Source organism: Dama dama, chromosome 5, assembly GCF_033118175.1.
Source record: "Dama dama isolate Ldn47 chromosome 5, ASM3311817v1, whole genome shotgun sequence".
Lineage (NCBI taxonomy): Eukaryota > Metazoa > Chordata > Mammalia > Artiodactyla > Cervidae > Dama > Dama dama.
In genome coordinates, this window is record NC_083685.1 from 86,131,069 (window position 1) to 86,144,947 (window position 13,879).

Genomic DNA, 13,879 nt, shown 5'->3' on the forward strand with positions numbered 1-13,879 from the left:
GACAGAGGAGCCTGGTGGGCTATAAAGTCTGTGAGGCCACAAAAGAGTCAGACATGACTTAGCAACTAATACATATACACGTGTAAATATATATATATATATATATATATTATATAAAATTGAATCACCTTCCTGTACATCTGAAATTAACCCAACTATACTTCAATAAAAATTTAAATAACTCAATTTAAAAATGGAGAAAAAAACATTGCAAAAGGTGAATAAAAAATTAAAGATACTGGAGGTACTAAAACAAAAGACAATAGGACTGGCACAACTCCCCCTGCTCTCCTCTGTCCTTCCTTATCTGGAAACTCAGGTTTTACTAATTCTCTGAATTTCCTTTTTATTCTAAGATTAGTAAGCAGTTATTTTTTTCAAATAAAATTGCCCAAGGTTGCAGGCAACCTGCCTCAGATATCTTTTATTCCTTAGTTAAAGATTGAACTAGGGTAATAGTTAGATTGAAGTAAAGGTTATAGTTAAAGGATTTCCTAAACCCTAAGAAGAGTCCAAGAATTTTTTGAAGAGTTTAGAATCTCTGTGGGCTTTCCTGGTGGCTCAGACAATACATAATCTGCCTGAAATGCAGGAAATCCAGGTTCAATCCCTGGGTCAGGAAGATCTCCTGGGGAAAGGAATGGCAACCACTCCAGTACTCTTTCCTGGAGAATCCCAGGGACAGAAGACCCTGGCTGGCTACAGTCCATCAGGTTGCAGAGTCAGATGTAACTGAGCGACTTTCATTTAGAATCTTTATTGAGGCCTATGACCCTGGGGTGCCAGATCTTTATTGGCTTGTGAGCGGGATGGTAGGACCTGGGGAAGTCCCCAGATGGATGGGAAAACAGAATAGCAAAACCTTGAGGATGATACTTGAGATCCTCAACCAGAAAAACTTGCGAAATAGCCACTGACTTTTCACAAGCTATTCCTAGAGTGTTTCCCACACTATCTGTTCTGCTATTCAAGCATGCAAAGAAAGAATGCTTGTCCTGTGGCATTTGTGGTTTCATATAATAAATGGTGTTGTCTAAGTGCCTAAGCAGCTCCAGTGGCCTATTTGTAAACAGAATATCTTGTGAGATGAGTGAATTAATTAAAAAGGTAGAAAATTAAATAGCAGGCCACTGGCACGAGCAAAGTCATGATTATAGCTGAGTACTTTGAAAGGACTATGGAATAAGATGATAAACAAAGATCTGATGCATTATTGGCCTTATAACTACAACAGCTCCAAGACCAGATCTCAAATAATACTTGGGCTTCCCACATCGCATCCTGCTAGGGTCCATCATTAAAGTGCCCACCCAAGAAGCAATATCTCATTTGTAATCAGTTGGGGCACTGGGAAAGAAAAATTGTGCACAGAGTCCTATACAAATTCCTCAATAGCCACCCAAATGCCCCCCAAGCGAGAGCCCCCATGTAGGCTTCTCCCAAAACTGATGGGGTCCCCAGGCACCCTCTGGCAGAATGCTATAAACAATACCCTTAAGCAGCCCAAGGGAGACAAAATTTCAAGGTTATCTGGCAGCCTGGATGGGAGGGGTGTTTTGGGGAGAATGAATACACGTATAAACATGGCTAAATCCCTTTGCTGTTCACTTGAAACAGTCACAACATTGTTAATAGGCTGTACCCCAAAACAGGGCTTCCCTGGGGGCTCAGATGGCAAAGAACCTGCCTGAAATGCGGGAGATCTAGGTTCCATCCCTGGGTTGAGAAGGTCCCCTGGAGAAGGGAATGGCTACCCACTCCAGTATTCTTGCCTGGAGAATCACACGAACAGAGGAGCCTGGAGGGCTACAGTCCGTTTGATCACAAACAGTAGGACCTGACTGAGCAGCTAACACTTTCACACTTTCATACCCCGATACAATATAAAAAGTTTAAAAACAGAACAGAAACTGATAGAAATCTTGCCAAATTCTGGTAGGTCCTGGGGCTGCACTCTCCGCTTTACACCCCATTCTCATTGGACAAATCCTATGAAAAAAAGGTTTCTGTCTAATAATGTTCAGAGAGAATTTCTATCTCAACCAATGCAAAGTGATTCTGGGTAAAGCATTCTTTTTAACAGTGCGACAGAGTCCCAGTCAATGTATCAATATTAAATAGATAACTCTTTTCCAAATGAAAAGGGCCAGTACTTTTTGCTTCCCATGGAGACTTCACCTTAGAATTTCCTGACCAGTTTGAACCTGATCTCATATGTTCTTTACAATTTGTCCTTGAATTAGAAGAAGAAATCCAGCACAAATCCCCTAATTTAATCAAGGTGCTCAATCTGTGGGCTACTTCTGATACTGATGTTGGTAGAATAAAAAAGTATTTCAATATAAGGCCTACAGTACATATTCAGGTGGATCTAGCTAGAATTTTTCCTAAAATGCCTCCTTGCGCATTAACACCTGAGGCTGTACAAGACCTCTCACCTTGTCATACAGCAGAAGACTTAATCACCCCGAGGCTGATCTTTCCTGTATCAACCCCTGAAACATGCAGACTCTCTCAGTCCACAGACCTAATGGGGGCAGGATGATGATTTGTACAGGACTTAAGAATCATCAGCAAGATAGCTGTTCCCTGTGTCCCAGTCATTCCAATGCTAAACCTCCTTTTATCACAAGTTCTACCAGACACAAAAGGTTTTGTTCACTGCTATGGACCTTTGCTGGGCCTTTGTCAGTATCCCTGTGGACCCCGATAGCCAATATCTATTCACCTTAACTTGGAACAATCAACAATGTACCTGGGTAGTCACACCTCAAGGGTTCACTGAGGCCACTTCCTGTCTCTCCCACGTGCTCCCCCAAAATGTAAGACCCTCCAGTCCCAGGAAATCAACCTTCTATGGTAAGTAGATGACCTCTTGTACTTCGTTACCAAAGAGGCATCTATAAAGGATTCCACTTATTTGCTGTAAGTAAAAGTTACAATTGACTCTAGACACTGTTCATTATCACGTCATAACGTAAGTGCTGAAGGAATCCACCTGTCTTCGAAAAGAATGAAGCTAATTCGAGGATTTCCTGGGCTCACAACTAAGAGACAGCTTCCTGGATTTCTAGCCGACTATTGCCAACTATTTGTGGTTGTTGTTCAGTCACTAAGTCATCTCCAACTCTTTGCGACCCCATGAATTGCAGCACACTAGGCTTCCCTGTCCTTCACTATCTCCCAGAGTTTGCTCAAACACATGTCCACTGAGTCAGTGATGCCATCCAGCCATCTCATCCTCTGTCACTCCCTTCTTCTCCTGCCCTCCATGTTTCCCAGCATCAGGGTCTTTTACAATGAGTCAGCTTTTCACATCAGGTGCCAAAGTATTGGAGCTCCAGCTTCAGCATCAGTCTTTCCAATGAATATTCAAGGTTGATTTTCTTTAGGATTTGCTGGTTTAATCTCCTTGCCGTCCAAGGGACTCTCAATAGTCTTCTCCAGCACCACAGTTCGAAAGCAATGATTCTTTGGTGCTCAGCCTTTTTTATGGTCCACCTCTCGTATCTGTACATGACTACTGGAACATAGCTTTGACTATACAGACCTTATGGGTTCTTAATTTTTCTCTCCCTACTCTATGAACTTACTCAAATTTCTGTCCTTGAACTCCTTCCATGGCAGGATAAACACAAGTAGGGTTTTCTAAGACTGAAACAAGAACCTCCTGTCCTAGGGCTACCTTATCTATGCAGGACAGAGAGAACCCGACCCTAGGAACATCGAGAGCTTGGTAATAAATGATGCTTGTCAGGCCTCTGACAGCATCTGCTTGATTCTGTTGTTCCTGCCGCCCCAGCTGTCTCAGGGCTGTAACCACAGCTGCAAAGCTAGTAGAGCCTCAGTGGACCTAACTCTAGGAAATGTTTGTAAGTTTCTCACTCGGTCCAAAGTCTTCGTAATGCTGGACTGAGCCAACATTTCTCTGCAAGCAGACTAATTTCCTACAAGATCCTTCTGTTCTCACCGCCTGATCTTTAACAGCATCCTTCATCTTGCTGTGTTACTATCTCTTACCTGACAAAGGTGAGCCCCATGACTTTGAGCTGTTAATGTCCCTTTTTGTGACATGATGTCCTGATCTGTGAGACATCTTGTTGACTCATCCTGATCTAATTTTGCTTGTGGATGGTTCAGTTTGTAAAAGATGAGAAAAGGAATTTCCACACTGGTGATGCTCTTACTATATCTTGAGAGGGAAAATCTCCCACAGGCTAAATCATCTCAGTGAGCCAAGCTCTGTGCCAGGATCAGGGTAAACCAACACCCGGTTATGTCTTTGGTGTCATCCATGATTTGGGGAAGTTACAGAAACAAAGAGGTTTTCTTTCATTCTCTGGCACCCCTATCAAACACGGACAACAAGTAAAGGGCCTACTTACTGCTATTCTCTTAGCTTCCGAAATTGCCCTCATGAAAGTCAAGGCTCAGAATAACAGAACTGAACCTGAATATCAGGGAGACACCCTGGCTGGCTTTTATGCAAAGGTAGCACCAACAGTGTCTGTAAACGTTGTGGCCCACATGGCTGGTCCATTCTGCCTCTATATTCTGACCTCTTGTCGCCAGACTTCTGCCATGCAGATGGCTTTGCAACACAGCAAGTCTGCTCTTGAGTCAGAGAAATTAATATGGGCAAAGTGTGGTTGTAAATTCAATAAACAGTTACAGGAAATTCAAGGCAGCCACTTAGTTCTTCTTAGTTCCCAGGCTAATCTCATTTCTTCAGTGTTTGCATTCTTTGACTCATTATGATGTATTTAAAATGACTCAGATGATAAATAAACATTGGGGTGGGAGATGTCTATACAATTGCGAAAACAGTTTATTACCAGCAATGCCTGACCTGTCAGGGCCCTAATCCTGAAAAAATTATTTTTGTTCCCAGAGACTTGGACCTCTTCCCTCTGGACCTTTTTACACTTGAAACTGGACTTCATTCAATTGCCACCTGGAATGGGTTATCACTCGGTTCAGCCCAGTTCAGTCGCTCAGTTGTGTCCGACTCTTTGGGACCCCATGAACCACAGCACGCCAGGCCTCCCTGTCCATCACCAACTCCCGGAGTCTACCCCGACTCAATTGAGTCAGTGATGCCATCCAACTTTCTCATCCTCCGTCGTCCCCTTCTCCTCCTGCTGTTTGCATCAGGTGGCCAAAGTATTGAAGTTTCAGCTTCAACATCATTCCTTCCAATGAACACCCAGGACTGATCTCCTTTAGGATGGGCTGGTTGGATCTCCTTGCCATCCAAGGGACCCTCAAGAATCTTCTCCAACACCACAGTTCAAAACCATCAATTCTTCGGCTCTCAGCTTTTTTTATAGTCCAACTCTCACATCCATATGTGACCACTGGGAAAACCTTAGCCTTGACTAGACAGACCTTTGTTGACAAAGTAATGTCTCTGCTTTTTAATATGCTGTCTAGGTTGGTCATAACTTTCCTTCCAAGGAGTAAGCATCTTTTGATTTCATGGCTGCAGTCACCATCTGCAGTGATTTTCAGTGTTCTTGTTATTGTGTGTATGTTTTCTGGATTGATTGAAGCGTTTCCCTGCCACAAGTCTGATGCTTTCACAATGAAAAAAAAAAAAAAAAAAAAAACCTGGGAAAATGTGTTTTCCACTTGAGGTAAAACTTCCACTATCTCCAGTGATCAAGGCACCCACTTCTCTGGGCAAATCATATGAACCTTAGTGAAAACTTTGCAAAAGTTTTGGAGTCATCACAGTCCATGTCACCCTCAATCATCAGGCAAGGCCAAGACAACTAATGAAATCCTCAAACTTAAAATCTCTAAACTTGGGACTTCCCTGCTGGTCCACTGATTAAGATTTCATGCTTCCAAGGCAGAAAATTCGGGTTTGATCCCTGGCCAGGGAACTAAGATCCCACATGTCATGTGGTGTGGCCAAAAAGAAAAAAAAAACTCTAAACTTACTGAAATTATTAGACTCCCTTTGTCTAAAATATTGCCTCTGGCCTTGCTGACTGTTTATAATACACCGTTTGGGAACTATAAACTCATTTCACTTGAGACAGTCACTTAATAGACCAAAGTCCCGTGGTATAAAACTTTGGCTGATCCCTTGTTTCCTGTTAATGTGATTAGCTCCTGTAAGGGTTTAATGTCTTATGCTAAAGCCTATCAATAGGTTAAAGGCTTCCTGGATCCCAGTACAAAAGATCCTTTTGGTCACAGTCTGGAGCCTGATGACCGAGTATTCTGGAACCGTCATCAGAAGAAAATAGCCTTCAAACCCTGTTGGAAAGGACCTTACCAAGTGCTCCTGACACTAACGCTGTGGTGAAACTAGAGGGCATTGAGCCTTGGGTACACACCTCATGGCTAAGGAAGGCCCCACCTGACATCTGGTCCTGTGCAGATGCTGGGGATCCCTGGACCAAATCCATAAGAGAGAGAAGCAGCTGGCTTCAAGGTAGACACAAGATGGTGGATCAAGACTTCATCCTTTAACTGGATGTGAAAAAATTGTTCTTCTTTTTCTTTTCCTTTGGCATTGGCTTGGAAAGATAACACCCTCCTCCGTATCTCCCAGGCCATTTTTAAGGGGAGTAAACCTTTCAGAATGTGCAATCTGTCATCAAAGATTCTAATCTATCCATGATGCTAGAGACCCTCTTGACCAATTTCTCTTCTGTTCCCACTGTCATTGCAAACAATGATTAACCCCCACGTGGAATGCCCTATTAGTTCAACTTTTACAACCCAGAACATCCAGGGCCTTGCTTTTCCCCTTCTCCAATCATAACTGTATGCACTCAATTAGATACAAACACCTACACAAATCTTACTATTAATGCATTTGCAACCCCACGTTCCCAAGATAATCTAAATCAGATTGGTCTCCCACTCACTAAGACATCTCACCAGAAGTGCACATTTTTGCAAGGCATTTAGGATGACTCTTTATTTCAGGCTAGGAAATTCTCTTCTCACATGTGCTGAGGACTTGACTGACCCCTGGCTTGGATGGGTAAATGCAGCAAACCCTGTAAATAAGTCTGTTAGTAGTACCTGGAATGGTCTGTGCCCCAACACGCTTTGTCCCTCTCTGTGGTTGTATTCATTCTCCCTTGACCTATGGAAATACAGCCAGGCAATGCCTCCTAGATTATCTAATGGTGCCCCTAACTTACCACAAATGAGTTGTCATCTCATTGACTGACCTCTCTGAACTCACACCATTGCATTAGAAAGGAAATATCAGCAGATGTTCATGACAGGATTCACTTCCTTTGGCAGACCCACACTTGCCTGGTTAGGAGTAATTACAAACGACATTAGGCTCAGGACCCCTCTTAACTCCTGAAGATATTACATGTTCTAATACAATAGCTGCCCAACAATGATCCTTAAACTCTCTGTCCAAGGTTACTCTTAATAATAGAATAGCCTTTGATTATTTTTTAGTTGAATAAGGAGGGGTCTGCACTGTGATCAACACTACCTGCTGCATTTGGATTAACCCCTCTGGGGAAGCTGAGGGTTATGTTAACACCACTGAGCCAGCCACTTGGCTTTGGAAGATGACTCCTTTGATGGGTCTTTCTTTGACTTATATGGTTTTGATTGGTTTGGGTCTTAGAGACCATGGCTCAAAGTGCGTTCCAAACATTAGAGATTATCTGGCTTATAATAATCATGGAAATCTCCCTGCTGTGTTGTGTTCTCTTTATGACTAGAATGTCAGGAAAAGGAACAAAGAGAAATAGCTAACTTAAAAATTGTGAACCTAAAATTGTGGTCTGTGAATATCACAGAGATGAAGTTATAAAAACGTCCTGACTTATGAATACCACACAGAGGATAGAGAAAAGCTGTGAGAACTACAGAGCAGTTGCTAATAGTGGTGCCAATGTCTTAAATTTTGATCACATCTCTCAGTTATGCTGAAAGTCTGATCTGAAGAGAAGGACAGTTTTAAAAAGAAGACGGGAAAAAATAGAATAAATAAAGTAAAATAAGAGATAGTCGTCTCCAAATGGAGTCACTTGTGTTAAACCCTACATCAGAAAACCAAGACTTATTACGTGACCTAACTGCAATTCAGCTCCCCAGGACTGTGACCTTTAACCAGTCAGCCTGGAAACTACCTGGTCAGCACTAAGGAGATGAATGTGCGGGTGCTAAGTCTCTTCAGTTGTGTCCGACTCTGCGACCCTATGGACAGTAGCCCACCAGGCTCCTCTGTCCATGGGATTCTCCAACCAAGCATACTGGAGTGGGTTGCCATGCTCTCCTCCAGGGGATCTTCCTGACCCAGGGATCAAACCCACATCTCCTGCATTGGCAAGTAGGTTCTTTATCACTAGTGCCACCTCAGAAGCCCCACTAGGGAGAGGACCCCTTCCCGCCTCAAAGACTCTTCCATTACCCTTAGGCAGGTGACCTTGCCTGAAGCAAAGCATTCTTTGCTAATAATTTCCCATCTCCTTTCTGCCTTTAAAAGCCATTCCTTTTCTATAGCTTGGGGAGCTCCTTTCTATTGCTAGATGGGCTGCTGCTTAATTGGTGAATTGTTGAATAAAGTGAATTTGACCTATAAACTTATTCAGTAGAATTTTTGTTGTTTAACAACTTTGTGCCTATACACTTCTAAAGTGTATTGGCTGCTACCCCCTTCGCCTCTCAATCCAGCCTGCAGGGGCATTGACCACCGATCATGATATTTCCCTCACCCACTGAATCTGTTATAGCCACGCTTTCCGGGAAACAATCTCACTTAGAAGGACAATGCAGACAGTGGAGTGTAGTTTATTACACCAGCGGGCCCAAGGCAGAGTCTCCTCTTAGCCAAGGACCCCGACCAGCATTTGTGAAAACCTTTTATACCCCATGTATATGTGTCCGAAACCACCACCCCAAATTCCTTGAGACTTACAAAGGAAGGGTAAATACAACCACAGTAACCCCATCATTCACGTGTTATGTGATCAAACAGTTAATAATCAATAAGCCCGCAGTTACATTCCAACCAGTTAATAACCGATACGCCTGTGGTTACATTCTGATAGATAACTGTCCGGAGGCAGGGGTGATTATAGTATGTTTTCTCTTAGGCGATGAGTAACCTGGATACGATCTTCAAGGTTCCCCTGTCCGGAGGGGGTCTTATCCTTCCATTGTCGTTCCCATAGGCACTAAACAGAGAGTTCAGAGTCCATTGGAGAGGCGGCCGAGCACGATCAGCACGGACAGGCCTGAGATGGAGTCCTAGCCCTATGATTTCCTTCTTCAAATCAAAACTTATGATGCCTATTACATGCTATGGTGACCAGATACTCTGGTCCAGGACAGTGTTCATATATATCCTGAGGCAGGAGATAGATGTGCTCCAGGCTAGGCATTTACAGCTAGCCCCATGTTTACATTTCCTAAGGAAGGAGGCTGGTGGGCTCTAGGCTAGATATTTACACCCAGCCTTCTGTTTGCACTTCTAGATGGAAATAACAGGACCAGAGTAAATATTGCGACCTTGGGTGCTAAGTTGCTTCAGTCGTGTCCAACTCTTTGCGACCCCATGGATTGTAGCCCACCAGGCTCTTCTGGTGAAAATACCTGAGTGGGTTGCTGTGCCCTCCTCCAGGGAATCTTCCCGGCCCAGGGATCGAACCCGAGTCTCTTATATCTACCTGCATTGGCAGACAGGTTCTTTACCACTAGCGCCAATATTGGGTTGGCCAAAACGTTTGTTCAGGGTTTTCCACAAGATGTTATGAGTATTTTGGCCAACCCAACAGCTGACCTTTGTCTCCTGTGGACACTTTTAGATAACCGCTATGGCAGAAACAGAAGTGTTAGTCGCTCAGATGTGTCTGACTCTTGGACTGTAGCCCTCTAGGCTCCTCTATCCATGGGGTTCTCCAGGCAAGAACACTAGAGTGGGTTGCCATTCTCTTCTCTAGGGATCTTCCTAACCTAGGGATTGAACCCAGGTCTCCCCGGTTGCAGGCAGATTCTTTACCATCTGAGCCACTCAAAAACCCTCTCAAAGAGCCCCTGTACTTTTCCATCCATGAAGACCAGGTTTAAGTGCCACGATGAATCCTCCTTAAGTGCTCATAAAGCTATAGTCTGAATAAACCTCTTGTCAAGGATTGTCTGACTTCATGGTGTCTGTTTTCCATTTACCCTGGGTAGGGGAATGATCAGAGGAATAAAGCAGGCATGGGAGGATATCACAGGTGGCAGTGGGTCATGGGAGGAAAATCTGAGGCAAACTTGGCGCTGACCAGGAAAGGAATGGTAGTGAGGGTCCTGCTGAATAAGAGACTAAAGTACTTGGGGTCTGGGAAACCTCTCTGGGAGACTGGGAAGTAGAGGGATGGAAAGGTTTTGTCTGGTCTGGTCATCTCCATTTCACACCCCACCCCAACCCCTGCCCTGAATCTCATTGAAAACCAGCAGAACCAAAAGACCATATCTCAGGAACACAGTCCCCACTCCATAACCATACCTCTCATCTCTTCTATCTTTCTCTCTCCCAGATCAATGTGGATTCCCCACAAAAAGTACAACCACAGATGGTAATAAAAATGTATTTTTATAAATTCTTAAAATAGCATGTATTTCCATTTAACATTATGAGTCATACCTTTGGTTTATGACAGTGATGTCTTCTTTTTTTTAATTATCAGAGATTATCATTGTAGACTATTGAGAAGTATAGAATAAAATGTAATGATTGGAGGACGATTGTTCTACAATACTGTGTTGGCCTTTGCCACACATCAACACGAATCAGCCACAGGTACACATGCCCCCTCTGTCCTGAACTCCCCTCCCATTTCCCACCCCATCATACCCCTCTAGGTTGTCACAGAACCCTGGGTTGAGGTCCTTGTTCTACATAGCAAATTCTCACTTGCTATCTATTTTGTGTATGATAATGTACATGTTTCCATGCTATTCTCTCAATTCATCCCACTGTTTCCTTGAGTGACGTCTTCTTAAAAATACAAAACACTGTCCTTTTGATGATCCTTGCCAGGACCCTTACAAGATTCCAGGGAGGTAAGGAGGAAAGAGACAACATTCCTCATCCTTTGCAGGGGATTGAATTGGGGTTCACTGAAAGAAAGGGACCCAACCAAAGCTTTACATTTTAAAAATAGCAAAAATTTATGGTGAAGAACTTTTAAAAGCATTAATAACTTAAATGGAGAATGTCTTAAATAAAACATACATGGTTTATTATTAAGGGGCTTCCTGGGTAGCTCAGTTGGTAAAGCATCTGCCTGCAATGCAGGAGGTTGGGGTTCAATTCCTGGGTCAGGAAGATACCCTGGAGAAGGAAATGGCAACCCACTCCAGTATTCTTGCCTGGAGAATCCTGTAGACAGAGGAGCCTGGCAGGCTGCAGTTCATGGGATTGCAAGAGTCGGACATGACTTAGTGCTTTTTCTTTCTTTTTTTTAAATTATTATTATTATTAAATAAAAGCCATTACTTTTAGAATGAAGTTGTGATTATCTCAGAATGCATCTTAGGAAGAACAGGAAAATGAACCAAGCGTTTTGAGGCTCTTTAAAAGGTGAATTTTCTTTTTTAAAGGTGAATATTTATGACTTTAAAGTTTGGGATTTTTGGTTCAGGTACTCCATGGCATTCTGGACCCACTTCTCCTGGGGATCAGCACAGATTTTCTTGTTCTGTTTGGTGTTGAATCTGTGGGAGAGAAGAAAATATTAAGGATCCTCTTTGAAAATTGTGCTTGTTTAATCCTAAACCTTCCAGGACCATCTGCCGTGGGATAAAGGGCCTGCAGAGTGAGCAGGGGCGGGGGAGAGAGGAAGGGTGGGATGCTGATGGTGAGTGGCTGCTCCTGATGGATCAGTAAAGCCATCCTTGCTCTTGACTCAAAGGAACTGGGATGACATGAACAAACGTCCACGTAGAGAGCTAGAGTGAAAATTTCCTGTTGTGAAAACTCAGGAATTGGATGACAGAGATGAAACTAAGTGCAGAGTTCCAGGTAGCTCTAGTGTTGTTTCAAGAACTCTCTCCCCCAGAAATGAAATTTGGGACTGGGAGAGGGTAAGCTTTGTCTACTTACATCACAGCTTTCAGAGGACATTTGCTGCTGGTGATTTTACTGTAGCTCTGCAGTCGCTGAATGGAGATCTTCTTTCCAGTCACTTTAAAGCAGCAGATGGTTGGAATAGAAGCTGAATTGGGGGAGAAGTGAACAGAAAGCATGAGCACTAATGATATGTAAATAATTTTTAAGCATGACTTTGTAAGGAAGGAAATTTAAGAGAAGGCAAAGAAATGTAAGAGATGGAGACAGAATCTCTTTGCTCTGAGATCCTGTACCTCTGCCGCTGATAGGTGTCCCCAGCTATGCAATGGAGACCCATTGCTACAGGCAAGGATTTGGGAAAAGCTTGGTCAATGCCATACACTCCAACTTTGTCTTTACAAAGAGTTATGTAGCTGTGTCAAAGTCATAATACCATTCCCCAGATAGTCTCCATTCTCTGCTTTCTGGACACATAGTAGACACATTTCTCTGCCACTCTTGGTTGATTGGAACCATTAGCTAATTTTGACCAAAAAGTGAGGAGACGAAGTGACAAATGCCATTTCTAAGCTAATTTTTGTAATTACCAGTGCAAGACCTTTGAGATCTTTCTTTTCCTTCATTACAATAAGCAGTAATGTTCCCAATCCATCAGTTGCTCCATCCATCCAGAATCCTGAGTATATGAAGTCAAAGCTCTAGCCAATACATTATGGATGATCAGTACAGGTAAGAAAATTAACCTTTATTGTTTTAAGCCACTGATAATTTAGGTTTGTTTGTTACCCCAGTGTTCATTGCCTTATTCAGACTGATACATACAGTAAATCTAAGTCATCAGAGGGTAAAAACATGAATTATGTACAAACATAAAGATATTTTTCCCAAACAGAATCAAAACACATCACCTTGAGAGATTCCCCAGGACCTCATGCCCTTCCCCTAACCATTGATCCTAAAGGCTGTCTTAGAGTCCAGTAAAAATCTGGGGTGTACAACCAAAAGATTTTCTTTTACTCTCCATCACTGAAAAAAATCCCTTCTATGCCCCTAGTAAGAGAAGTCATTCTCTCATGTGCCCCCATCCTCAAACATGCAAGGGCATCCAGATCATGGATGTATACAGCATTGCTCTCAACATTCATGTCAGGAAAGAACAGGGGTACCAGCTCAGTGGCCTGGGTTTCTAGTTCTGTCTCTTGCTCTGATTGTGAGGCTGAGGCTCTTCTTGTCCACTCATGAAACCCGTTTTCCCATCTTTAAAATGTGGGAGTTTGCAGCAAGTCTCTGAAGATTCTTGCTGATCCGACAGTGAAGGCAGTGATCAGTTTTCTTCACAGAGAGAGGAGCTTACCTGGCTGAGCCAACACCTGGATGCTGCAGAGGGTGGCTGTGAGCAGCAGACACAGGAGCACTGCAGAGACCTTCATGTCGAGGGGCGAGGTCTCCAGCGTCAGCCTGACAGCTGCTGGTTCCTGAGTTTGTCTCAGCCTCTCTGCAGCTCTGGCTGCTCTCTGTGCCTTTTAAAGACATCGCAGTGTCTATGGGAGCATCCAGAGAAGCTTTTGCCTGGCCAGGGTCATGAATGAATCATAATGAAGGCAGGTCCCAAATTGCTGTTACAGATTCCAGCAAGTTAACAGGACAGAAGAGGTAAACTAGGGGGTGGGGACTTGACACTTTTTTTTTTTTTCATTTAAACCATGTTTGTGGAATGACTGAGCACAGATGGTAATCTAGAGGGTCATTTTTACAAAGCTCTGCTTTCTCTGAAATTAACCTTATGCAGTGGAAAAAGAATCCAGGAGACCAAGGGCATGAAGAGAT

At 43.2% G+C, this 13,879-nt stretch overlaps 1 protein-coding gene across 1 annotated transcript; it reads right to left on the bottom strand.

The window, feature by feature from the left end:
• Positions 1-10,552: 10,552 nt before the first annotated feature.
• Positions 10,553-13,635, bottom strand: LOC133056922 (eotaxin). Its single transcript, XM_061142809.1, has 3 exons — positions 13,407-13,635; positions 12,086-12,197; positions 10,553-11,697 (listed from the first exon to the last, which is right to left on the bottom strand). Exons 1-3 carry the CDS (start codon positions 13,480-13,482, stop codon positions 11,592-11,594), a joined length of 294 nt encoding a protein of 97 aa, XP_060998792.1. The 5' UTR covers positions 13,483-13,635; the 3' UTR covers positions 10,553-11,591.
• Positions 13,636-13,879: the final 244 nt, after the last annotated feature.